This window comes from Argentina anserina, chromosome 4, assembly GCF_933775445.1.
Source record: "Argentina anserina chromosome 4, drPotAnse1.1, whole genome shotgun sequence".
Classification (NCBI taxonomy): domain Eukaryota; kingdom Viridiplantae; phylum Streptophyta; class Magnoliopsida; order Rosales; family Rosaceae; genus Argentina; species Argentina anserina.
Window position 1 is genome coordinate 15,364,560 of NC_065875.1, and position 27,994 is coordinate 15,392,553.

General features: G+C 36.3%; 2 protein-coding genes and 1 non-coding gene across 4 annotated transcripts; all 3 read right to left on the reverse strand.

Moving 5' to 3' along the window:
* Positions 1-335: 335 nt before the first annotated feature.
* Positions 336-5,212, reverse strand: LOC126791194 (uncharacterized). Its single transcript, XM_050517608.1, has 9 exons — positions 5,072-5,212; positions 4,498-4,911; positions 4,201-4,257; positions 1,880-4,038; positions 1,526-1,795; positions 1,367-1,447; positions 1,044-1,155; positions 892-958; positions 336-710 (listed from the first exon to the last, which is right to left on the reverse strand). The coding sequence occupies exons 1-9, from the start codon at positions 5,172-5,174 to the stop codon at positions 614-616; spliced, it is 3,360 nt and encodes a 1,119-aa protein (XP_050373565.1). The 5' UTR covers positions 5,175-5,212; the 3' UTR covers positions 336-613.
* Positions 5,213-5,444: 232 nt separating this feature from the next.
* Positions 5,445-5,516, reverse strand: TRNAP-UGG (transfer RNA proline (anticodon UGG)). Its single transcript has one exon. It is a non-coding gene; the product is annotated as a tRNA-Pro (tRNA).
* Positions 5,517-5,805: 289 nt separating this feature from the next.
* On the reverse strand, positions 5,806-10,682 carry LOC126791196 (uncharacterized). 2 transcript variants are annotated; one of them, XM_050517611.1, is made up of 3 exons: positions 10,597-10,682; positions 7,959-9,463; positions 5,806-7,928 (listed from the first exon to the last, which is right to left on the reverse strand). In XM_050517611.1, exons 2-3 carry the CDS (start codon positions 9,237-9,239, stop codon positions 6,294-6,296), a joined length of 2,916 nt encoding a protein of 971 aa, XP_050373568.1. In that variant the 5' UTR covers positions 9,240-9,463; positions 10,597-10,682; the 3' UTR covers positions 5,806-6,293. The 2 variants fall into 2 exon arrangements, with proteins under 2 accessions (XP_050373568.1, XP_050373567.1); XM_050517610.1 differs by having other exon boundaries at positions 5,806-9,463.
* Between the last annotated feature and the right edge of the window lie 17,312 nt (positions 10,683-27,994).

A 27,994-nucleotide genomic window follows, 5' to 3' on the forward strand; every position in this document is an offset into this window, starting at 1 on the left:
TTCCACATCTTAAGAACCCTTGGGAGAGGCTTGGACACAGAATGAGGTTCCTTTCTGCTAGTAATAAGCCAGGCAACACTCTTCATAAAGAAATGTCCATTACTACCTATTCTCTGAACTCTGAAGTGGTCAATTGCCAGTAACAGTATCCGGAGGTAGAAGCTCAACAGTTCCACTGCCCAATTTGAAAACGGTACAAGACTAAACTCCAGGTCTAATTATAAAATTCTGCTCGATCCTACGCAGCCCTATATTTATTCTCTGATCTTTGAAAGAACATGGTACAAATGAAACAGGAAAATTACAAAGGCAGACATCAATTGATTCCCATAACTCGTCATCTCTTTGGCAAATCTTATTGAAGGTGGACAAAATCACTAACCAGTATACACTAGTATATGTTCAGATTACTTTTTACACTAGCTACATAACCCCAATATGGGAATACAAGGAAAACTGAATGACACATTTTCAGTTATATACAGATTGACTACATTTTTACATGCAAATACAAAGACAACAGAACTTGAATGTGAATGGCAGACCAACATGATACCTAACTAAGGAGAGACTGGGAATTCTGAGAACGGAAATTTATAAATAGAGGTACACCTTATTTGCTTTTGGACACAGGCTGGAACTTATTGCCATCTTTCCTCATCCATATGGTAGACCGGGTTTTCTTTACTTTATCAGTAAAAAGGCGATGTCTGTCACAAAAAATATATATTGCAATTTGTTAAACCACTTCTGCAATCAATGTACCTGATAGTCTGATACTGATCAGCTTTAGGCATAATGGAAAAAAGAAGAATAAGGCTAAATATGAACACTGCGAACTCAAATCCAATTTGGCAGAAAACATTGTTCTAACAATTACATGCAACTAACCTATCAAATTCCAGCCTCTGAGTGACAATACCATTCAATACCAGCTCTGAGCTGTAAACCGCAGCTCCTGCAAGAACAAAGCAGTGTCACAAAAATCTGTTTTCCTTTTCTTATAGTACATGAGATGTGACAAATGAAGTTGCCCCTAATACCTTTTTCAAGTAGAGGCACACAAATTTCATAATCTTCTTCGCAAGATAGAACCAATAGATTATCTGGACTCTGATCAGCCTTCAAAGCAGATCTGCCAATTCTCTCCACTGCCTAGTAAACAGTTCAAACAAGAAAAACTTAGATTGCTGGATCTAGTGGTGGCAAAAGAGATCAAGTAAGCCAGGATAAAACCAGACACATACACGTTAAGAAAATAGCTTCTATCTTTTCTACAAACACAAGTTTGTAAGCACAGCGATTAAGACTCTTACAACATCCACAAATAAATTGACATGTCTTTGTAAAATAGAAATGACTTTACCTGGCCATTGACAGCTCTGACCAGACTCGAAATTATTTCTTTACCAGGCTTTGTATTTGGGGTGATGAAGACTTTCCGATCCTGCAGAAATCCATGTGTTATTAGAACAGAACAAGTAACCAATCTATCGGCCAACAACAGCACAAATTTAACATTTACCTTTAAAAGTGGATATTGGCATGCACGTGCCAATGAAGATGGCATGCTAAAGCCAAACTCCTTCTCCTTTTTAGTATCCCTTAGTATGTAATCTTTCTCGTCAATGAAACAGTTAGCTTGTCCACAGCTCTCTAGCCATAAATGTGTCACCACCGGTTTCCCAGAAGCTATAGCTTCTAGCATATTCCTTGTTCGCACAAACTGATCTGCTATGAAGTGTGTGGCATCTGTCATAGAGGTTGCAACAGAAACTTCTAGTCGGCCCAAAACCTATAAGATAAACAATATACAATCAGATTACCTCACACCAGCTTGCATAATTACTGAATCGCTAATTAAATTTAAAAAAAATACCTTGTTCTGCTGCTTAATTATGTCCTTATCCAAGTGGCGACTATATAGTACTCGAACATTAGTCATATCTCTCTTCCTCCTTGAATCCTTTGATGCTGAAGTTGGTTCATGCTCAAGTGGACTCAAGTCGCGCAGTTCTTTCAAAAGGCTCGGCCGTGATAGGCTCCTCTTGCATGACTGTTTGAAATATTCATTACCCATACAAACAGGAGATACATCATTGACAGCCACATTATTGCGGTTAATCGGAGTAGCACATGCTGCATCAGATTGTTGGCAGCCACCTTTCTGACGTGGAGATTTGTCCCTCATTCTAACTGAAGAGGGACTTGGATTACTCAACCTGCCAGGAACCCTAACAGTCTTCTCCACGATTACATTCTCTGAGATCATTTTCCCATCGTTATGGGAAGAATTACAATGAAGGGCAGCATCATCAGAACCTCCTTCATCAAAGTTTTTCTTTGCAAAGTATCCTTCCAAATTCTTTTCTACAAGAGATCCACATTTGGAAGATCTGGTTACTCTTTTAAACGCATTATCAACAGTAGTGAGTCTAGCATCCTGTGACCTCTTGCGCCTACTGACATAGTCTCCAAACTTCTCTAGCTGAGGAGATGGCACTGGTGAATCATCTAAGTTATCGGGTCCATGAACCTTGCTGGACAAATTTCGCTGAGACCTTCGTCCTCTAGGAAAGCTTAACCCATCAAAATGGATACCGTCACCAACTGCATTAACATTTGCATGTTGATTTTGTTTAGATATTCCAACCCTGCTAGCCTGATCGTTACCCAGTTTTGAAGATTTAAAGCTCAACTGAACACCAGCAACATCCTCCATCACATAGTTAGACTCTTCCCCACAACCAATTGATGGATTATCAGATTTATTGAGCTGATTTACCAGAATAGACTGCCTAGTTCGACGTGCAATGGGTGCAAAGGTACCACAATGTTGTAAATTCTGTTTCTTAGATCCTTGTTTCCTAATTGAGTTGGCATCACCCCTCCTAGTTTTCTTTGCTTGTTGGGATTCTCGAGAAGCAGCTCCTGCATCATTAAGGTGTGCTCTTTTTCGAGGAGGGGGTTTCTTCACACTTATATTCGTCGTCTTTTTGCCCATTGAACCTTCAGGCGAGTTTCTATGAATAGCATCATTGGCCTCACAATTGGGTATTCCTTCCCCGTTGAATAAGGCTTCCATAGCTTCAGCAGCAATCTGAGTATCAAGACCTACATTTAGCATTCCAGGCACCAGGGTTTTATTATGATGAGCATCCAACTGTCCTCTAGTGGAGCAGATATTGAACTCTTCGTTAAACTCATTGGTGAGATTCCTTTTGTGTCTCATTTCATCTTCACTTTCCATCATCTCACTGGATATTGAATTCTGCACCAATAATTTGGAATCCGAATGATATACACCAAATTTCTTGTTCTTTCCCTGTGATATTTGTTTGTTATCATCCAGCTCTTCAGCTCTGAGTCTTTTGGCCTTCCGAGCTTGAGGAAGAGATTTCGACCCATGATTTCCACCACCAAAGAAGTCTGTCCTTTTTCGGCAAAACAACTCACCTCCTCCTTCATCCTCACGGTTATCATCCCACTCATAAATGCCTGCATCTGTAACTAAGCTTATATCATTGGCTTTTTTTGCCAATGCTTGTGGCCCTTTTGCACTGGGGACAGATTTGGAATTTTTCTTAGAACTCTTTCTGCAATCACCTTCTTTATCAAGATCCTCAGCATTATCTTGGAGAAACTTATCCACAAAATTCAAAGCATTAGCCTGTGATAGCTCTCCAGGTTCTTGAGAATCAGCATAGCTCAACCCTGCCCAATCACAAGAAGGGAACTGAAGCAAGTCTTCTCCTTCAAAATCATTACTCTCATGATAAACGCCTTCATTTTCAGAATCTGGATTGTCAGTAAAAAGTTCTCTCACTGTCCAACTGGAAACCCTTGAACTTTTAATATTATCATCATTTCGCCCCATATCATTTTCCTGATCGACTTCCGATCCACCTGTGGTAGCAAGTTGCTCCAAGGAGTGATTACTGCATGGAAGAGAACGGGACCCACTTTTGTTCCGAGCCGCTAGACCAGAGGCCCGCAGGGATTGTGCACGAACTGAAGTGAAATGCATGCGTACATATCCTGAACAAAAGAGCGAAACATATAAATTATAGATGCCCACAATCGCTCTAGTGTTTTATATCCAAGTTTCTTTTATACATCAGAATCATTGAATCTAGAGGCTACAAAGCAACTTCCAATGAGAGGAAATACAATTTCATACAGAAGTTAGACAGTACATACCAGGCTTCAATTCTGGGGACTCTTCAACTACAGGTGTTTCAACAGATACATGGACCCCTGAGAGACAAAATCCCAAGTTTACTTACAAAAACAATAGCCATAATATTGAATGCACAAGTTAAAGGTGAAGAATGAAATTCTTGCCGCATGAACAAACATGCCAAACCAACAGTGTACTTAAAACTTCTCTTGCAGTAACATATCATTTCATATAATAGAGAGAAACCGCAATGCATCAATAATTTGATCATACATAGTCAATAAAGCGACAGTCATAATAATATAAAGACGCGGCACCTGCATTACTTGGTTCCTCAACCAAATGACTCTCCTCCTGCATCAGCCTCTTCTCACCATCTTCACAACCACCACCACACTGATTCCTCCCCTCATCCCCTAACCGCCCGCCGCCTCTTCTCACCGACACCCCCTCCGATCCATCCTTATCAACATCCAAAACTCGAGTCGCATCGGACTCCTCTTCCCCTTCACTGTCACTCGCAACTCGATCATCCAAGTCCACCAACTGCGTCTCCATGTCCCCAAAGCAGCTAAACTCCTCCAACAGCTGCGTCTCGCCGCAGAGATCCGCCACTTGGGTTTCACCAGCCAAACACACCATATCGGTATCAAACACATCTTCCACCGCAATAACCTCAGTATCTTGCACTAGCAACTCATCAACATAGCCCCCTCCTTTGGCCTTTTCATCTAATCATCGTCATCACAAACAATACAAAAACTAAAGTAAATCAAACTCTCCAAGATCAGATTTTCAGCACACAAAAAACACAACTGCAGAGATTCATTGAATTCGATGAATATTAGATTTGGGGAGTACGAGAAAGGAGGAAGGTTTGGGGAGGATTACCGGATAGAGGAGGGATTTGAATCCGGGAATGAAGCGGCGGATTGGGCTCCATCGGAGCGGCGTCATAATCGGCGTCCCAGAGAGAGAGCCCATTAAGAAACATGGGAGGAAACCCTAGATCGAATCAAATTTTGACAGGGAAATAGTAGAGAGATGAAGAATAATATTCCTAAAGAGAAAAGTGAAGGTGTGGGTTAAATTTATAAGAGAAAGAGACAAAGGGGTTTTGGTAAGTGGAGGGAAAATTTGGAGGGAAAAATAGCGGTTTTCTACTTTACTTTCCAGGCTTCTTCTTTGTTCACACTGAGACTGCTATTACCCTCTGCAATCTGAAACGCTGCGTTTAAGTGTTTAAAATTTTGAACAAACAATCGGGGCATTCCGAGAATCGAACTCGGGACCTCTCGCACCCAAAGCGAGAATCATACCACTAGACCAAATGCCCACGATGCTTATCATCTTGATAATGCCACGTAATATATTTTCGAGCAAATTAAAGTGGGGAAGGGTGAAGAGTCGTTACAACTTTATAATCATCTTGATTGAAAGCAGAAAGCGTAAATTTTTCATAACCCTTATTGAGTCCTCAATGCATTTTCATCTTTAACTTTAGTTTTAAAGGATACAAAATTATACGGCTCTGACATCCTCTTTTCCAATTTTTATCGATGATGAGGAATTGAGGATATCATAATCGATGTTGATGTAATCTATAACTTAAAATCCTAAAAGAATTCATCAGAAGAAATCTGATGCATTTGCAAGAGAAGCATTGGCGGCATTCCAACAAAAAAAATTACAAGTTTCTACGGAAAAAAACATTCTGGAGGGGATGAGTTCAGATCTTGCATTGCTGGTTGGCATTCCAACATCACCCGTAACTTCAGCATCAACATCATCAGTTGCTGAAGTTCCAATGATTAATAAACAAGGAATTCTAAAAGTTCCATACATGAAACCACCGAGAGAACAAGAGCAAAATTCATTGGGCTGCAAAGACTTAGCTGGGAAAACATTCACCTCCCTCTAAGTACACTTATCGAACGAGTGATCATTCTTCAAGAGTGACTGGCAGGCTTCTTTCCCCGTTCATACACCTTCTCCCAAAATGATTCCATCTTCCTCACCAGCATCTGGGGAAGAGACTGCCGGCTTGAGAGCTATCTAATGAATGCTCCATGTGCACTTTAAAGCATATGAAGCATGAGGCCAATTTGCTAATTCAATTCTGACTAAAGAATCGGACAGGTAAAGCAGCAGGATCAAGTTCCCAGCAGCCTCTAACGCTGCCACCTTTCTCTTCTGTTAGCCGGAAAGAAGGAAGGCTATGAGAAAATCTGAGAAGCTCAACCTCGGGGATTATCATAGTTTTAGGTGATCCTCCTTCATCTTCAACTTTAAAAACTGAGTTGAAGCCAGCCACACGCCGTAAAATCAGTACCTTTCTTTGAAAACCATTATCCTCACAGACTTCAACTATATCATAGTCACAGGTTGCCAAGCCAGAACTTGAAATATCAGGGGTCCAGTTCTTATATAATGCCCAAACCTCACCCTTTTTGGGCAGGATATCAACTACAGTTCTACTAACTGGAACTGCTTTGATTAGATGTGAAAAGGACATGGTAGAATCATAATCTTGGAATGTCCTCTGAACCTCAAATCTCCCACAAGGAATAGGCATATCTTCATCATGCCACTTCACTGAATTGTCGGGTAGTGAGCTGGATTCAAGCCATGCAATCAAAATCTTCAGTTTAGATCTCCTAGAATCAATCTTTTTTATCTGTCCATAGTATTTGGGCAAGCCATCTTCATCACTATACAATGCCCATATCTGACCAATCTCAAATTTTTCAAGGGATTTATCAGCATCGAAGTTGTAAAATTCAGGGTCCGGAACTTCAATACCTTCTGCAGTTGACCCTTCATGAGCATCATGATCTTGATTTGCTTTATTGTGTTCAGGCTCCATATTGAAGATGTTCGGATCACCACAGTCTGTAGCTTCATTCCCCATCATAGATTTCCTTATATCTGATGATTCAGAAAATAACTGGCTGCTACTACTTTTCTTGTCTCTTGCTTCAATCTCCTTGGCACTAAAGAGCATAGAGGCGGGATCAAGCTCAAGAGATCCTGGTGGCACACCTGCTCCTTCATCACCAGTCAATTTAAAGGATGGAAGTCTGTGAGAGAACCTCAAAAACTCACCTGGTGGAACTTGGAACATGCCTTTCCCTTCTTGTGCCGTTTGACGAAAAACACTCACAAAGCCTTCCACCTTCTCCAACAGCACAACATGTATTCCAACACCCTCAGCATACTCTGATAAAATTTCCACATACTCATAATCAAACTTACGCTTACAATCAGAATCCACACCAAAGCACCAATTTAAATCCCAGTTCTTAAAAATAGCCCATGTCTCCCCCTTTCTTGGATATATCTTGTAAGTATTTTTAATCTTCTCCCAACATATCACATGAGAGAATATCCCAATGTCTTCTATAATGTCAGACTCACCTTGTGCAAATTTACCACAAGAAATTGGCAAATTCGCATTTGCCCATTTTCTTCCTTTATCGTCATCAGGGTCCGGCTCTAGCCAAGTTATGTGCACTTTGAACTCAAGAGAGTGCAGTTTCTTAATCCTGGCGTAAAATCTTGGCATCCCATTTCGACTATCATAAAGAGCCCAGAGCTGCCCAACTCTAAAACATTCTTCTGTCCGGGTATCCTCAAAGTCACTGAAGTCATTTTGGGGAACAGAATAAACTTGCTCTTCTACTTTCTCATGGGAGATTGTATCTGCTGTAGAATCCTCCTGAACTTTCACCTTGCTTTCTGAAATATCCTCAACATTTTTGGCCTCAACATTTTTGGCCTCAACATTTTTGGCCTCAACATTCAACAAATCTTCAAATGCAGCACTGTCTTTCTCTATCACCTTTTCCTCACCTCTTTTGCCGTTAGCCACAGGTTCAGATTGGCTCTTCATTTTCGATTCCTCCCCTGTAGAAGCATCTTCATTTTGTTCGTCAGTAGCACACAAGGATCCACTCCTCTTCCCCCTTTTTGAAATAGGAGTGTCATCATCACTTAGATTTTCCTTATAAGATACCTGCTGCTTACTCCGTGAAGACCTTCTAGGTTGGTCCCCGTATATTCCTTGGTAAAGAGTCTGAAGATCATCCATATCAACAACCACATCTTCTTCAGAGTCATTGCTGCTTACAGAATCGCTGCTTTCACTGGCTTCTACTACACGCTTTCTGTCTCCCTTTTTGTCTCCCTTTCTGTCTCTCTTTCGGTTCCCTTTTTCTGAACCAATGCCAGAAGGGCCACCTGCCTTTGGAACACTTCTTTGAAAAGGTTCCGGTTTGGGTTTTCCAGCAGTAAAATTTTCCTGAGATTTCATTTCAACTTTGCTGAAACCATGGTATGCCTGCTGATTGACGGCAGGTGGTGGTGCCTGCTGATTGACGGTAGGTGGCGGTGCCTGCTGATTGACAGTAGTTGGTGGTACTTGCTCATTTGTCTCATATGCGACGAATGGCTTCTTGCAGCTTTGACAAGTAAGAGATTTGTGCAGGGCACTTGCTCTATAATACTGGTACTTAACATGACAAAATGGGCACATAGTCCAAAAAGTGGGCTGCTGCTGCTGCTGGTTCTGGGTATTCATGTTGCTTCTGAAGTTGTGAACATTTGAATTCCAACTAGTCTTCATGGGGGGTTTATACCGTACATTTGTTTTACTAACAGAAGCCTTGCGTCTCATGTCATGCATGTTACGTTTGTCACGATCCAAAAGTACTTTTTTGGCTTCTCCAACTAGCTTAAAAGCATCATCTGCACCGGAAAATTTGTTTTTGTCAGGGTGAAGCTGGAGAGCAAACTTCTTGTACTGCTTCTGAATAGTCGGTTCATCTGCTTTCTGATCAATCTGAAGAATGCCATACCAATCTGTCTCAGTCCCAAACAACTTCTGTTGAGCAGAGCAATGCACTTCACACACCATAAGCAACTGAGATATGTTCTCCAGATCAGGATAAAGTTGCTGAGCCTTCACACCAAATTTACGGGCCCCTGCAAAATCCTTGTTTTCCATCTTCTTCTCTGCAATCACCTTGGCCCTAATGGCCTCTTCTTTGTTGCAATCCATTGTACTCCTGGAGAACCTGAGCCGACTCAAATTCCTCCACTAGTGCACAAAATGAAGGTAAACATTGAAACCCCGAATTTATAATTCCAGATAAGCACAAGCCGACTTAGAATCAAAGCCAATAATAACCAACAAGGATAGCTCAACTGTCAGCCTTTTGATACTTGCAAGTCAGATCTGGTAGTATCCTACCAGCTGAGTATTGTTCCAGAGAGGCCTATTACCTGCACACAAAAACAATAAGGTTTTAGGATGCACAAATTACATTACTATTAAATTGAAGGGAAGACACTCTCAACTACAATTTGCAGTTTCTTAATAAAATTATACACTTACTTATGTGGTGAAAAACTTAATGGGAGGAAGGGAGACATTAACATATTGTTCACTAATGACCGACTGACTAGGAGCCACCGCATATAAGGAAGAAAAAAAAATCATTCCAGAAACTAACTAACCCAGAAACACAATCAACATAAACTGATAAGAATAATTAGAAACTGTCCAAAGAAAAAGTAGTACACTAAACACAAGTTGAATCTCCAGAATGCAATCCATTGCATTACACAAATCATACACACGATACATTAAAACAAAGAATCCATCTAACATACAACAGTATCTTTGGAACCAATTTCAAGTCCTTCACAGAGGTTTCAAGTCCAAACTGTACTCATCATATCTTGAGTTTTGTTTTAGAAGACAGAAACTTTACTCAATCGAAGTTTAGAACATTCATACAACGAACAAGAGGTCCAAAAACAGAAGAAAAACTTACCAAAGCTAAAATAAAAGAACAAAAAAATGGCTAGATGCTACTTCCCTGTCCCACAATGCGGAAGACAGCCTTAAACACCTAAATTCTACTTTTTAAGCTTTGTATCTGTTTATTCTACTCCTGTAACTCCTCATTAGCCAAGCTCAACGTAAACCCTTCAACTCTATGACACTATCCCATCTCAAAACTACCAAAACAACCTAGACTCTACTAAGCTGATCTTCAACACTAAAAGAGCCTTTAGCTGGACTCATGAATTGCTTTGAAACATAAAGTCAACTACTTTCTCCATTCAGGTCCAGACAGCATCAACTCACCATGAACATCTTCCTCAATTTCAACCAAACTAACCCTAACTTCTCCCACACACACCCAAAACAAAAACAAAAAAACTTAAAATCAATGTAATTCATTGAAATAATCCAGATCAGTGAAACAAACCCAAGTAACAATTCACCATACAGAATTCAAATTGAACTTGTTCGAATTAAAGATTAAAAAATTGAAAAATTTGGGGAAGTACAAAACCAGTTGAGAAGCAATCAAAATCGACATGGGTTTTAGAAACGGAGAGCTTACAGAAACTGGGTAGTTGCGACTAGTTGGGGCAGAAGCTGCTTCTGCGAGCTTTGGGGGCAATTGGTTGGAAACTTCGGCAAATTTAGGGCACAAATGAAATGGGGCAATTTGGTTATGGGTTTATTGTTGATTGTGTTGTAATTTCTTGCGATTTTAGGGGCTTTTATTTGTTATTTTTGCCCCGGTGGTATGCTCAATTCCCGCGCAAGTCCCTTCGTTGAAAAGTGTTGTTACCACGCTACGACTTAAGAACACACGAGGACCTTTTGGTACCAAACAAAAAGAGAGTAGGAGGACTTTCTTTTTGTGTAATAAGAATTTTCAACAAATCAGCTTTTACGATGACCTTATATTTGATTGTTAATAAGACATATTTTTTTATTATATTTTTTTATCTCAACTATTTAGATTTTAAGTTTGTATAAGTAGATTATTTGTACAAATTTTCAGTTACTTTGGTAATGAATAAGGTATTAAAATAAATTAAATTAGTGAATTAACCAAAATTGTCAAACATGAACTGTTCAAATTTATAATGAGTATATCACATTTATGAAGGTTTTAATGATTTTTAATTTGCACAAAAATTTATAAGGATGGTCTATTCATATAAACGGTCGAGATCTAAATCTAATATCGAAAAGTGGGTGAATCTCTTTGGTCCTCAACTAGTCCTCAAGGAAATGCTCATTTTTCAACAATGATTTTAGAACCCCTTCTATTTGCACCCCAAAATGGCCAAAGGTACTGATAAAGACAATATAAAATTTAAAATACATCGAAAATATATAATAAGTAAAGACTGTAAAGATAAGGAAAGTATTTTTATAAGTGCAAATAGAACGTCTCCTTGTCATATGGTGACTTAAACGTAAGATGGGTATTTGATAGGTGCATACGGTTTTAGCTGGTATGTACTTGTTTCGATTACCTCAAGTTTTAGCTAGTAGAATTTCTTATTTATATGTCAAATTGATTATTCTAATTCATATATTTGGTCAAATTACCCTCAATAACGTGAATGATTAATTAAGGTAATATGTGCCATACAAGTTTTTGAAGTCATACGTATGTATGCATCCTAGCTTTGTGAAATATATGGATCATCCAATCATGCATAGATATTTTTACCCCATCCAATCACCCGTGTATGAATTCCCACACTCATAGAAACTATTTGGTTGACTAATTTGACAGTGTCTCCACACACGCAAACTCGATCCATCTCCATTTATGTTCTTCTGAATTCTAGTGACACTGTCATGTTCTATGTAGATATATTTAGTGGCAGAACCAGGAATGAAGAATTGGTAGGACTAGTTTGAGACATACAAAAATATTTGGTAGAAAACTAAATACCTAGATAATTTATAAAGAATTTGTTGAAATTAAAGAATAATAGTGAGGTAATGCATCTAATAATCCGTAATGCTCCAAGAAACTCTGAGTGTTCTCTCTTGTCTCCCTATTTTCCTTGGTGCACACCCTAGCTGTTGGCGGCAGTGAGGGAGGGGATTTTGGCAGCTGGGATTTAAGTGATGGTAGCCTCGGCTAATATCAGGTACAAAGATGGCTGATATCAACATCTAGGTTTTGCCTCGGTGTGGTGTTGTGCCGATTGCTGATTTGGTGGTGGTCAGTTTGGTGGCAAATCTGCTTTCGACGGTTGGTCTTGGCACCTTGGAAACTAGGCAGAAGGTATTACGACTGGATCTGGAGGGATAACGGTGGCGATTGGTGCTTCAAGATCGAGCTTTGGGCCTAGTTTACCTTTAGAGTTTTGCAACAAGAGTTAGTCGCAACTAACTCTTCTTTTTGGTCTAATGGCAAGGCATCAAATAAGTTAGTCTAGCTAACAGGTTCTAGTTCTATTTTGGGGCTTATTCTTATGGTCTTGACATAGAAATTTCTAGAATTTTATGATTGTAGGTTCTAAGATTGTGCTAGTTTTGCATATTTCGATTACCCGCGAGGGTGTCCCAAATTTTTGAATATGATTCCGTGGGTTGGTCATAGTTACAGGATTTTAACAGTTTTCACCCAAAGTCAGCAAATAAGAGGTTGTGTCCTTTGATGAAGTGGGAATTCCCTCCAAGGGGAAGAATGAAAATAAACATTGACATGGCTTTTATTAATGACAGTGGACGTAGTGGTGTGGGGGTAGTGGTGGAGGATTTTAATGTTATGAGAATTGTTGCGTTTGCGAAGCCTTTTGTACATGCACACTCAGTTCTTAGTATGGAAACAGAGGTGTGTAGAGCTGACTTACTCCTTAATATTCACCAAGGTTGATCTGACATTAAAATTGAAAGTGATTCAACCCTCTTGATTGTTGCCCTTGCTAGTTCAAAGGTGAATTAGGTGAGTCATATCCTAGATGACTATAAGCATTATTTTAAATTTATTGTGTTTGAGTCAGTTAGAATATACATATCTTTTGTGAAGCAAATAAAGATAGATTAGCTCACATTTCTTGTAAGTCTTATCCTGATAATGTTTAGTTAGAGAAGACTCTTACTATCATTCAAGATGTTATTTTACGAGGATCTGTGTGGTGATGCTTATATAGCTCAAGGTTCAGGCTCTATGTCCCCTCCCTTTTGCAAAATTTTATTTTTCATTAAATAATTGGCTCCTAAAGTGGAGCATTATAAAGTAAATGGTATTGATAAAGATATTAAAGAAGAATATAAGAAAAAAATAAAGATATAATTGATTTTTGGCGGGGATATTTTAGTTAACTAAATGTCTAATATTTGTCACGGCAACGTGATAACGGATTTCTTTTACGGTCAACTAACGAAATAGATAAAATTGTCAATGAAAAAGAGTAGAAAGATACACCGATTAAATTTGAAACCATAAGGACAAAATTGTTTTATACTTAAATATAAGATGTGACAAGTATTTAATCCTAATAATAAAAAAAGTGACAATATTTTTAGATACGGTAATTTAAGGTTCTATAGAGATTATAAAATCATTGGAATTCTAATCTAATAAATTTAAATTTTATTAATGGAGAATTTCATTGTTTGGATCTACATTATATAGAACTTTTAATATAACAAAAATTAAGGTCATTTGGAAGGAAATGAAAAACTTTTATGCTGTGTATGGATGGGGTAATTTTATTTTAATGAAAATCTTATTTTGATGGGAATTATATCTTCAATAATATAAAATTCTAAGAATTGAGAATTCTATTATTTAGATAATATTCCTAGAATTTTTAGATTTTCAAATAATTAGAATTACATGATTAGAATATGGAAAAGATTAGGGGAAAAGAATGAATAAAATTATCTATTATCCTAATCATTATTTTATAAGTTCAAAAGATTAGGGGAATTTGAGACATTATAGCAAATCGCATTTAATTAGACTTATAGCATGATTATTTTAAAAAAGCCCTTATAGAACTTGTAATATGGGAACATAATTATTACCTGGAAAGCTCACTCCAAAGGTGAAAATGAACTAGTATAAATTTTCAATTTCATTTTGAAAATGGATTAATCCTTTACAAAGGAAGCTAGTGGAACTTTTCCAGGAAAATTTGTTTGACATATTTATAACTTTGAGAAGCAAATACTGCCACGCTCTCTCTCTATGGTTTACTCTAGGGTTTGCGTTCGTTTTGCTTAGCACCTCTTCCAGCCACCATGTCGGACAACCTCTCCTCCTGATTTGCAGCAGCTCTCGCCATCAAAGAGAAGGGAAATATTATTTTTGTTGGGGCATTCGAAGACACTGCAATTTCAAGACAACCATTTGTTGTCAGGCATTTTGTAGGTATGAAGAAGTCGCCACTTCCCAAGACGGTGATTGGAGCTCTTACCTTTGTTTAGGGCTATAAGAATTGTCTGCATATGAGGGCTCAAGGTGATCGCTATATTATGAAGTGCGCACGTGAAAAAGAATGCGACTATGTGGTTTTGAACGGGTCGTGGTTTTACAATCGTACCTTGTTCGTCACGGCCAAGTACGATGGTCTCACATATCTGACCTCTGTTTCTATCCTTGGATTTCCGGTGGCTATGGAAATCCTTGGGTTGCTGTCGGCATTGATGATTGAAGGAGCAGTGACTTTGGTTGGAGAATCTTTGGGTGTCTTCGAGGAAATAAATGAGAATGAGATCAAAAGAGGAGCTAGGGCTCGGGTTAGGCTTTTCCACCGGTTGTCTCAACCTATTTGGCAGGCCTTCCCGCCGATGAGGTTTGAGTTTGGGTCGGCTAAGGTTCCGGCCATGTTTACATGTCGCTACAAGCGCACGTCAGAGTTTTGTAGAGTTTGTGGGTTGATGGAGCATAATGGGCATTGTGCAGGGCCGCCGGATGTCTCAGAGGCAAGGGTGGTTGGTCTACCGGCGGGATCATAGTCGAGTTTGACTATGGTACAGCCATTTCAAAACCCTAAACCTTTTGGGCTATGTTTTAGGCTGCATCGGGATGGGCTCATCTGAAGCCTCTTCTTCGCCAGAGGCCACGCCAGCGGTGTCGCAACTCACCTTCTCAATTCCAGGCTTCACAGCGGCCGAGTGGGCGACCCGATTCAGGTTGGGGACTACTACGGTGCCTCCTCCTCCTTCTCATCCACCGTCTTTGACAACAATTATGGAGGTTCCTGCTGCCTCTGCTATTATGATTGGAGCAAAACATGCAGCGGAAATGGAGGTCAATGTGGTGTTAAAGAGGTACCGATCAGCGGTGGTTCGGTCAACGGAGGAGGTAGTGATGGATCTACCATTTATGGTGGAGTTGACCTTGCCGCATCAAGATGGGCTGTTGGCCATTTCCCCATGCAAGAAGTGCAAACCGGGTTGCCTAAAAAGCTCGACGAACGAGCCCAAGATGGTGGGAGCGGCAACTGTGAATACTGGGTTGCAAAGTGTCACAACTCGAATCAGATTAAATCTGGAAACCACTGTAAAGCATTTTCTTTTCAAGACCCATAAATTTGCTCTTTAGTTCAAGAGTAATTGAATTCTATAGTTTCAGGAAACTGAAAAGGATAATCGAGTTTAATGGCAAATGAGTTGGAACAAAAAGGAAAATAACGATTACTATATAATTATAGCAGTTGAATGTAGTTGTGGTGAGCCAAAGGAAGTGAAAAACTAAAACCATAGCAAAGGTAGGACAACTTGTAGTTGGCTCAGGTAATCAAAACTAAGAGATAGGTATGCTAAAATCAGTTTGAAGAAAGAACACAAATTCCTTCAATATGTACAAGCATGCGGGTACAGTTCCCTTACAAAAATTTCACCACTTGGATAGCAAGCAACATGTCAACCCCAGACATTTAACCTTTAACTTTACATTAGTACACTGTACACAACAAAATTTGCTCTACTGACCAAAATATGTACTGAGCAACAATTAATCATGGTAGCAACACATACTCAATACAATCATTCAAAACAGTAGCAGCATATAGTCCACAAGCAAGACTTGACCACCGATTTACGATAACTCAGGAATATCAGAATCAGAACCACACTTCTTTCCTGAAAACAAATAAAAACGCAGGGAAGTGAGGTATTGCTCAGTAGGGTAAGTTAAAACAATGATTCTAAGCCAGTTTACACTTGAAATGCGTAAGAAGGTAAGTATACTTTTCAAATACTTTCTTTAAATGAAAATAAGATCCAACTGTAGATGTAAGAGAAACAAAGATGCCCAAGATAAGATATCAGAAATAGCTACAGTAAGTAATGAAGTTGGCCAAACCAACAAACAACTGAACATGATAGGAAGTGAACGTAAACTGATCATTCGATAAATGACCAAATGTGAAAGTAAGGTGATGCTCATAATAAATCTAGTAGAACTAATAGAGATATGGAAGTCTCTTCGATTTATTTTCAAAAAAACTGAAACCATTATATATTTTGCAACTTGCAACAACAGCTTAAGAATTGAGGGGAAATCCTTGAAACCCCTTCATTTTCCGGTTAGAACCCTAGCTCGCATTATGGCCACCGAGCGCACCCCGTACAAGCGGATCCTGATCAGGTTTTGAGTCTTTCACCCTAAGGAGACACAATCCCTTCTTAAACTATACCCCGGGTCTAACCAAATACAACAAATAAAGCCATTCAAAATCAATATGAGAAACCCTTGGTTTCTCCAAATCAAATCAATCAAGGATTTTCAATAAGTTGGAATGTCCTCTCTCATAATAAGATAAAATTCTACTGAGGCAGCGTTTTAGTAATAAACATATTTTTGTCTGGAAACATGACTTTAACTCAAGTACATCATTGAAAAATATATCCATTGAAATCTCAAACAGTGCTTAAGTAGCATAGAAATATACATCTGCCTTTGACGAGGAACATTTAGACGCAATAGAACAAATAAGCTTGATATTACAATATATTCAAACCAGTTTGTCCAAAAGGAAACAGAACATTGTGGAGTAAAGAAGAACTTATAGTCTTGGTCTTTAGTAAAGATAGAGAAAATCATTAACAAGAAGATCTCTCAGGGAATTCAGAAAATAGATTCTAATTAAACCTCAAGGCCAAAACTAAAGATATAACATTATTTGGACTGATCAATAAGCAACTGAAGGAGAAGTAAACGTCATCACTAAGAAGTTATTGGCCGGAAAGAGTACTTAATAGGAAGGGAAAAATAAAGAAGAAGAAGAAGAAGAAGAAGAACATGATCTCTTCACCGAACAGAACTTGAGATAATCGTATAATATTTTTGGCCATACTTTATTTGTAAAGAACAAACATTAGTATATTATTTACTAAGTTTCAGCAAAAGTTAAATCTAATTGAAGGTAGTGGATCATGAATACAAATGTAGGAAAGGGAGAAATTTACTACTTTATTAAGGTATATAATTAACAAGAAATTCTTTCATCCAAATGAAACGAATCAGAACAATGACTTGTTTAAGAGGAAATGCTTGTTGAGAGGTTGAGTCCAAGAACAAGGGAATTATACGAAAGAAAACAAACAAAGTTTACTGCACATGCTTTAATAGAAGAGAACCACAATTAAATAATGATATTGAAACTTGTTTCAAGTAATTCCAGTGATTTACATATTCCATAGCATGACCAAAGACTATAATGAAACAATAAGATGATCATTGTTTCAATAAAATTCAGATCACCAGGATGTCAACTTAAGCATAAATATCACAGAAAAATATGATCAAAACTCAAACCCAATAGTTAAATATATAATGGCAAATGAGATTCAAAGAGAGATAGCTATTAATCATACCCAAATATGGGCAACGGCTTAGAATCAATTTTCAAAGAAGAATTCAGTCTTTCCCTACCTCAATCTTTAGATAATAGCAGTCAAACAAAGCAACAGAGAGAAGTTGAGCAACACACAAAACACACACCCACTTTAATCCATCACAACCCAACACCTGGTATAGAAATTTAAGATACAAATCTCATTGTAATGAATGGGGTAATAGTTTAATCAAGGAATATAATTTAGATGATCAAGAAATTCACTTACAAGTAGAGATTTGTCTAGGTTGTTAGAGAATCAAAGTTCTCTTCGAATAGAATTTGTGCAGGTTATCAATAGTTCCTGCTCAAATGAAGCTTCGGACAAGTGAAAAGATACTAGCGTTTAGGAAAACAAAGAGATAAAGGGAAATGCTTTATGAGGATATTTGAGAAAGGGACACGTGAACAAGGATGAGTAAGCAACCTGGACTCAATGAAAGAGGGGTTGGATGCTTGTAATTCAACCTCACAAGAAAATATAAACCATATATTTGATGATGTTCAATAACTCCAACAATACAATAGACCCACACAATATAATAAAGACCAAAATTTATTTTTCGATAAAGAAAATTATTAAAACGATACTAAAGAGTACAAAAACAAGTTCCTAATATATACTCAAGACTTTGTCATCACACATAGGGCTCTGAAAAAGAAGTATGAGCCCAAAAAGAAAGGCGGACTAAGGAAAAAGCTGTATATGATGGAATTGGGATAACCCATTGTTGAGCCTGCTACCGAGCCTAAGGTGGTGGTGGAGGATGTGGATTCTGATGAGGACACCCAGGATGGGGATGCTCCTTGATTGGTTTTTCCAGGTTCAATGAATAAGTTAGCTTCTGCTATCAAGTATTAGTTACTTATGGGCATTTTCTCAGAGATTCAACATAAAGATGGTTAGAACTCTAGGGTTCTGCACATTTCAAATTATATCATCGCCCGCGAAGGCAGAATGTGTTCATGTTGTTTCGTACATTTTCTATGATTAATATATGACCTTGCGTCGATTCCCAAATAAAAACAAACTTTTTCAGAAAAAAATATTATCATTTAATAACAATAATAAAAGAAAAAACACCATTATATTTGGCATTATCATATGAGTTCCAACTTTTCAATCACGTTAATTGTTTTTTTGTCTGATTGGACTCTTTTTCATTTTTGATCATCTACCTAGAAGATTCTTCTTCAATTATACGTAGAGATTCTCTAGTTTTTACTCCCAAAAATCACAAAAGAGAAATTAAAATGACTTTTATCTAGCTTTTTTTCTTTTTTTCTTTGATATATATGTACACACCTACATTGCTACACGCGATGGGTGTATGATTTTTCTTTTTCCAAAAATGTAGAAGATAGGTTTTCATCTTGAGTGTATGCCTTCCTGAGTATTGGGTTTGAACGTTAATTGATGTGTTCGACGACATGTTAGAAAACCAAAAGGTGACATACTCTATATTCATTCGTCAATTGAAATATACTCCTTCCCATACCTCATTCAATGCTTCAACCATATCAAGATTGTCAAATCTCATCTTATCCAATGGATATATCACAGATCCAAATTGGTTTATATCCTCCCTCTTAAGCAATTTATGGTTTGCACTTTTTCAAGAATTGTTATTTAAGTTAGTGAAATTGTGGTATTGCTATGCACTACCACAAATCACTGAGGTTCTCGTATTTAAAGAGCGAAATAATGGATACCTTATGAGATCCTCTATACCAATCCTATAATATCAAATATAATTACTAAGAAATATATAAGAAAACTTATATGTGTTAATTATTCATGGAAAATTTAATTGATTGTATAACAAAGAAAACTCACCAATTCTTGAGCAAAATCGCTTTAGATATGAGATCATTTATGAAGTAGTTGTTCATCTTCCATCTGATTTGGCTAGACAAAAGAAACAACTGCTCGATTCTCAAATAAAAACAAACTTTTTCATAAAAAATATTATCATTTAATAACAATAATAAAAGAACAAACACCATTATATTTGGCATTATCATATGAGTTCCAACTTTTCAATCACATTAATCTTTTTTTTTGTCTGATTGGACTCTTTTTCATTCTTGATCATCTACCTAGAAGATTCTTCTTCAATTATACGTAGAGATTCTCTAGTTTTTGCTCCCAAAAATCACAAAAGAAAATTAAAATGACTTTTATCTAGCTTTTTTTCTTTTTTTCTTTGATATATATGTACACACCTACATTGCTACACGCGATGGGTATATGATTTTTCTTTTTCCAAAAATGTAGAATATAGGTTTTCATCTTGAGTGTATGTCTTCCTGAGTATTGGGTTTGAACGTTAATTGATGTGTTCGACGACATGTTAGAAAACCAAAAAGTGACACACTCTATATTCATTCGTCAATTTAAATATACTCCTTCCCAGACCTCATTCAACGCTTCAACCATATCAAAATTGTCAAATCTCATCTTATCCAATGGATATATCACAGATCCAAATCGGTTTATATCCTCCCTCTTAAGCAATTTCTGGTTTGCACTTTTTCAAGAATTGTTGTTTAGGTTAGTGAAATTGTGGTATTGCTAGGCACTACCACAAATTACTGAGGTTCTCGTATTTAAGGAACGAAATAATTGATACATTATGAGATCCTCTATACTAATCCTATAATATCAAATATAATTACTAAGAAAAATATAAGAAAACTTATATGTGTTAATTATTCATGGAAAATTTAATTGATTGTATAACAAAGAAAACTCACCAATTCTTGAGCAAAGTCGCTTTAGATATGAGATCATTTATGAAGTAGTTGCTCTTATTTCATCTGATTTGGCTAGACAAATAAAACAACAGCTCGATTCTCAAATAAAAACAAACTTTTTCAGAAAAAATATTATCATTTAATAACAATAATAAAAGAAAAAACACCATTATATTTGGTATTATCATATGAGTTCTAACTTTTCAATCACGTTAATCTTTTTTTTTTGTCTGATTGGACTCTTTTTCATTCTTGATCATCTACCTAGAAGATTCTTCTTCAATTATACGTAGAGATTCTCTAGTTTTTACTCCCAAAAATCAAAAAAGAGAAATTAAAATGACTTTTATCTAGCTTTTTTTCTTCTTTTTTTCTTTGATATATATGTACACACCTACATTGCTACACGCGATGGGTGTATGATTTTTTTTTTCAAAAATGTAGAAGATATGTTTTCATCTTGAGTGTATGCCTTCCTGAGTATTGGGTTTGAACGTTAATTGATGTGTTCGACGACATGTTAGAAAACCAAAAGGTGACATATTCTATATTCATTCGTCAATTGAAATATACTCCTTCCCAGACCTCATTCAATGCTTCAACCATATCAAGATTGTCAAATCTCATCTTATCCAATGGATATATCACAGATCCAAATCGGTTTATATCCTCCATCTTAAGCAATTTCTAGTTTGCACTTTTTCAAGAATTGTTGTTTAGATTAGTGAAATTGTGGTATTGCTAGGCACTACCACAAATCACTGAGGTTCTCGTATTTAAGGATTGAAATAATGGATACCTTATGAGATCCTCTATACCAATCCTATAATATCAAATATAATTACTAAGAAAAATATAAGAAAACTTATGTGTTAATTATTCATGGAAAATTTAATTGATTGTATAACAAAGAAAACTCACCAATTCTTGAGCAAAGTCGCTTTAGATATGAGATCATTTATGAAATAGTTGCTCATCTTCCATCTGATTTGGCTAGACAAAGGAAACAACTGCTTGAGCTGGTCCATAATGCTGTTAATCAACTATTTTTTATCAGTGCATGCCATCAAATCATCACTCATATCGAAGAATTGAAGATTGTTGGACATGCTTGTGTTGATGAAGTTGTTCTTTAAGCGAAAAAAAGCCGTGTGTAACAGATCATTCGTTGCATCTCTATACACAATGTGTGTAAGAGATATTTTAGAATCGAATTATAATTTGTGGTTTTATTTAAGGTTTGTCAAGAGTAATCGAATCAGAGTATTTTAAGTTTCTCACCATGCGTTCATACTTCATACTTATCTCATTTTCATGCATGTTATGAGTGAATAAAAATTTGCTTGGGTGATATTTGATTATCTGAGAATTCGATTTTCAATTAAACAAGACGTGAAACTAATAATTAGATCATTCATATTTGATATATATTATTTTTGAGTTATTGTTTCCTGCACTGTAGCCAAGCTCACGTGAAATTACGTTTATGCCCTTACTTTTTTAATAATTATGGCATTGCCACTCAGTTAAATATAAAAACAAATGATGATGACACGCGTTATAATCATTCGTTCTGCATCGGTTCATCGTGAAGCTTTCGCTCTCTCTTTCTCTCTCAATATGTTACGCGCATCTGATCTCTTCTCGGCTTCACCTGCTGAATATATGGACTAGGTGGACTTCATATATATGAATTTCAGTTAGGAGTTTCTAAATGATGGAGATCATCTTTTAACTTTCAAGGTTCTGCTTTGTTCTTATTCTCACTACTTCGATCAAAGCATAGCTAAGTTTTTTGATCAAATTCTCTGAGAAATTGCATATAATCGATGAATTGATGTTGATATGTTGATTTTTCTTGGAATTAGTTCATATCTCTGTTTGCTTTACTCCATACTTTGAACCCTAAAAATTAGGAATTTTAATTCAGGGGTTATGTTTGATACGATTTGGGTTTTTCTCTATCAAGAAGCATTATTGGTGTCTCTATATTAGAAGAAGCTAGATATAGATATTGGCTTAACAAAAGTTCAACACTGAAGTTGTTGATCATTAGAGATTGTGTAAAGGCTTCTGAAATTTCAACTGTCTATAAGCTTTGATTTGTGGGTATTGGGTCTTTCATGTGTGCCTATCAATGTTATTATATATACTATGCGAATTAGTATGACAAGGAGTTTGGGCAAAAATATTGAAGATTTGTGGATTTCTCGCAAATTTTCTTGATAAATTTTAGGGACCTTTTTGTTAACAGCCTTTGATGAAAAACACATATCCCAAATGTTTTATCCAATTAAGTCACATTTTAATTATTTTCATTTTCAAATCAAGATCAGAGATTAACAATAGTGTGAAAAAATATTGTAGAACACTTTTATTCTTGGGTATTAATTTATGTTACAATTTTTATTTTCTATTTAAAGTCTTATTTAGTGCAACAAATTCATGATTTGGAGAATATAACACATGAATTTGTTGATTAAAATGATTTAAAATTTTCGATTTGGTGATGTGCATGAGCCACCAACTTTCAAAAGGGAAAATCAGACTGTTAATAATGTTGATAACTTAGAGTAAGTCATTTTTATTGTTGTAAAAAAAATTATTAATACCTTTATGAAAATATCATAGTAACTTGCATTGGGTTTATTTGGGTTGCTCAATGAAACATATCAATTACACATTCATGCTCTTTTGTATTTGACTCTATTTGTTTTATTGCTTCTAAGATCATGGTACGGGAGCTACAGAGACCTAGTTTCATGTTCTAGTTCTAATTATGACATCACTGACAGAAAATTCACGAAGTAATGAAGACTTCTTTGTATCAAGGTACTGTATATATTCTTTGCATATATAGTTGCCACTTTGTTGTCTTTCTTTAAAATGTGTGCGAAATTATAATACAATTTCCATTGGTTTCCATGTTAAAGGAAAACTTCTAAATGAAAATAGTCATGCAAAGTTCTTTCACCAACCTGATATTATTACTAAATGAAGTGGTATACTGCAGGGTTGATGTTTAGTATTGTAGATATGCAACTTACAACAGTGAATTGTGGACCATATGAAACTAACTGTGCATAAATAACAGTGCATTTTTTTTCGGTTGACCCTGAAATTTAAACTAAAACTTATGCATTTGCTAATGTAGCAAGAGACATCTTGGTTGTTGATAATTGATTAGCTTTCTCTGAAAATGTAGTTATTTTTTCATGTTTGGAAGTTAATTATATCTTTCATCTATATTTTATTCAATGATGTTGTCTTTATTTTAATGTTTTGATTGTTTTTAGTGAGTTTTCATAGAGCTGTTGCAGGGGATTCTAAAAGCATGTGGTACATTTGTTGAGACTCGAGAAAGACTAAGGTATGCGAGATTTGCATCTTGGAATTATTTCAGTAGTTTCCATCTTGACAATGTTGTGGTACACTTAAAATGTTCTCATATATAAGCGGTAGACAATTGGTAGGTACTTTGACGGTCTCAAGTCTACATAATTCGAGGAGTAGTGAATTTTTTTGCTAACCTTTTGGCTCAGGTATATATCAAATGTTATTCTTTGTTTTTATTTTTACTTTGGCCCTCTCACAATCATTGATAGCTAAGTAGGCTGCTAGGCATAGATTTTAATTTTTCCATTCATTCTCTCTCAGCTTCTTAAGCTTCTCAAGTATTCAAAATTCTATCCATACAAAGTCAGACAAACCATGTATCATCTTTTTGGTTCTGGTGAGTTTTCCAGTGTAAATAATCTCAATTTTTTATTTAGAAACCCAACCTTGGTTTAAATTCAGTTCCTGCAAACGAGCATTCGTGTTTAGAGTTTATAATGATTTAGGGTGCTTTGGATTTGACGTACAATAAAACATATTATAACATGCTTATAAAAATGGAACTTTGATGTTAAAATATTAGTTTATGGTTAATTTACTGTGCTCAGTTACTGTAAAAATAAAAAATAAAAGAAAACAATGATTTCACATCCTAGGTTCATATTTAATTCTTAATTTGAGGGTTTTTGTTGTTTTTTCTGTACATATGCTTTACTTAATTGTCTATATGATATGATTGAAATCATAAAAGTTTTATGGAGTTGATATAAAAGCTAGTACTTAAATTGAACATTAGAATCCCCCTCACAGTCAGACATTTTTTGTTTTTTTCGATGACCATCTTTGTGCCTTTTCTTTTTCTTCTTCTGAAACCTTTTTTTCAATCACATTCTAATTAAGTGTAAATTCTTGTATTTCTGTGTTTGATGACATCATCTAACATGCCAAGTATCAACCTATGTTTAATCATGCTTCTAAGGTCCGTTGTTTTTGGATATGATCACCACGTTAATGAAGGATATAATTCAGAAATACTTATTTGTTGACAGTTTGGCGGGTGAATATACGAGTGAAGATGAAATTGATTCGACAACCTTTGAAATTGCAATTGTAGATATATTAGGTACGTTGATTCTGGTACTTAATTAGAGATTGTTTGCATGAACTTAAAATTTTGTCATTTTTTACAATAAAATTGTTTGGCCATCACTTGCCATGTAAATGTTACAGGAGCACATTAAACAAATATTTATATTACAACCATACACCATAATTTTGTGCTCTCACTGTGATGGGAAAATCAACACTAAACTATCAACACTATTGCCAGAGACTATTATCAAAGAGAAACAATTGGAGTACATTTACCTAACTTTGAGAGAAACAACTAGAGTATCATGTACAATACATGAGGAAGCAACATCTTGAACAACCTTTCATTAGTAGGACAACATCTTTTCAACATGCATACATACTGATAAATCGAAATCGTGAATAACTAGGATATCCTATCTTTTAAAGACAACCAAATCTATGTTTGTGGACATAACAATGAGACAATGTACATTTGTGCTCCATATGTTCATAATCATTATGAGTTTGGAGATAATATTAAAACACTGATTTCTGTATCTTTCAAATTAATATCAACACATCCATAATTTAGAAAACCTACAGCAACGTGCGGGCACTGACTCTAGTATTGTTTGCTCCTTTAATAGGTTGAATGAAACAAGTGGATCATTGCAAGAAGCCCTCATACATATAAAAGAGCATATACATACTTATGTAAATCTATAATTATCTGATAGTATCAAAAACAATCAGTATAGCATTTGAACTTCATTTTATGTCATTAGCCAACAAAACGCAAATGATTAATAGAAAATCAGTTAAACAGCTAAAAATTAAAGGAAAATAATTGTAAACAATGTGAGATGAGTTTTTAGATATTTTAATTATTTTCAAGATTGTTGTACAATTCACTCATATTTTGGTTAGATTTCAAAGATTTGTTTTGTTAGAATCGACAGAAGGTCATATATTAATAATAGAAAATGTACGAAACAACATGAATATATTCTACCCTCGCGGGTTACAATAAAATTTGAAATATGCAGAAGAATTAAGTGTGGAAAACATGTCTCAAATCCCTAATATTTTCCCATAGAATTTACATTTTCTATTAATTGCACCCCAAACAAGATATTTTGACATAAGGAAAATTTATGTAATTTAATTAAATTTCTCATTGTTTTCCTCTATCTAAACACAACATAAGAATTGCAATTTTTACATAAGTTTAATCCAACTAGAATATTTTGAGGAAAAGAATCCTAAAATACTAACTTTTATTTAAATTCCACGAAATTCGAGGTTATACAAACATAATGTAGGATTTATGTCAAACTCCTCATTACCTTTCACGTTACCTTTTTCACTCATGTGACTTATGAAAATGGGTAATTTGTCATTTCCAACAAACTCTTGACTCGTCGCTTATCTCTGAAAACTTTCTTCACGAAAATCGTAGAGCTCATTGATACAAGTTTGTAAACACGCGACACGCGTAAATTGGAAGTCGAACAAAAAAGCTATGAATCAAAAATGATGAAGGGCGTTTTTTGAAATAGTAAAAATAAGGATAAAAAAGAGAAACCCTAAGGTGGAAGATCATTTTTTAAGGGGAGCCGCCGTTTTCTTTCTCTCTTCCTTCCTGACTCTCTCTCTGTCCACAAAACTCCTCCTGCCAATTTCCCCGCCATCCGGCCACCTCTTCGGCTGCCACCGGTCACATTCGAACTGTTTCTCCTCCGCCTTCCATTTGAACCCAACCTCGAGCCACGCCAGCAACTGTGCGAGGAGCAGCGGTGCCCGTAAGGCTCGGCCTCTGTCGACGCCGTCGTCCCGAGCTTTTCCGGTGATTTCAAGGTAAGAATCTCATATTTTTCGGTCTTTTCCTTCCCTCTAGGCATGATTTCGATGGTTTACGAGCTCGGTTTGGAGTTTTAAGGAATGTGGTTGAAATTATGATCCCAAGAACTTCCAGCCGATTTCCTGTCACTTTTTGGACGTTTTGGCTTTCGATCTAGTTACAAAAGGTATCCCTCTCCTCGTGATCTTCATGTTTGTTGTTGAACTCGTGGTGTTTTGATAAAGTTTCGGTACCGGCGCGTCCAGTCTTGTTTGGGGTAATGGTTTACTCTATAGCGATGTTCTCGTCAATACTTGCCTAAAAGATGTCTAATGTTATAGAAGCCTAGTGATAGTGTTGGGTTTGTTCTTAGAGATAAATTTTGGTTTTAATGAGCTAGTGTGTTTAATTTGTTTTACTCATACGAGCTTTTAGAGCTTACTAGTGCAACAATCAATGGTGTAATGGTTGATCTTGCAGGTGAGGGTCAACATGGTTGAGACTTCGACAGTTGGGTGATAGTAGGAGGATGAAGACCTTGCCTCAACAACTTTCATAGAATTTTAACAAGTTACAGAGAGTTTTTCATTCCCATTTGGTTTCAAGTTGTAAGCATTTGATTATGTAATTGGAGTTGTAGGAGTTGAACATTCAAACTCAATTATCTATATTTAGTTATTTGTAATAACTTATAACTATTTCAGAATTATTTTGGATTTTTTACAACTTGAACTTGAATTTTTATTATTCAAATTTTGGGGTTGTGACAAAAGTATCAAAGAATATCAATGTGTCTTGAAATGAGTCAAACTCCTCATATTTCTCACTTTAGCATTTTCAATTGCTATATGAAACGTTATGAAAAAGTCCAACCTTATCTAGGGCTGAGCATGGGCCGGGACGAGCCAAGATTGGGTGAATCCCGGTCTCATTCTGTAATTTTAAAATAAGGGACGTAACGGGTCGGGATTATGTGTTTCTACAAGTGATCCCGCTAGACATGTATCTCGTTCAGGGTCGGGACCAAAATGGGCCTAAAACGAGACTTGTCAAATAATGCAATAATTATCTTATAATAAAAATAAATAATTAATCAATTACCATATACTCTGTTACAAGTTCAA

Coding starts and splice junctions, on each gene's coding strand:
- LOC126791196 (XM_050517610.1), bottom strand. CDS start 9,239: ATGGATTGCAACAAAGAAGAGGCCATTAGGGCCAAGGTGATTGCAGAG.
- LOC126791194 (XM_050517608.1), bottom strand. CDS start 5,174: ATGTTTCTTAATGGGCTCTCTCTCTGGGACGCCGATTATGACGCCGCT. Junction 959..1,043: donor TGTGCCTCTACTTGAAAAAG/GTATTAGGGGCA, acceptor TTGTTCTTGCAG/GAGCTGCGGTTTACAGCTCA. Junction 711..891: donor CAGAGGCTGGAATTTGATAG/GTTAGTTGCATG, acceptor TTTTTGTGACAG/ACATCGCCTTTTTACTGATA.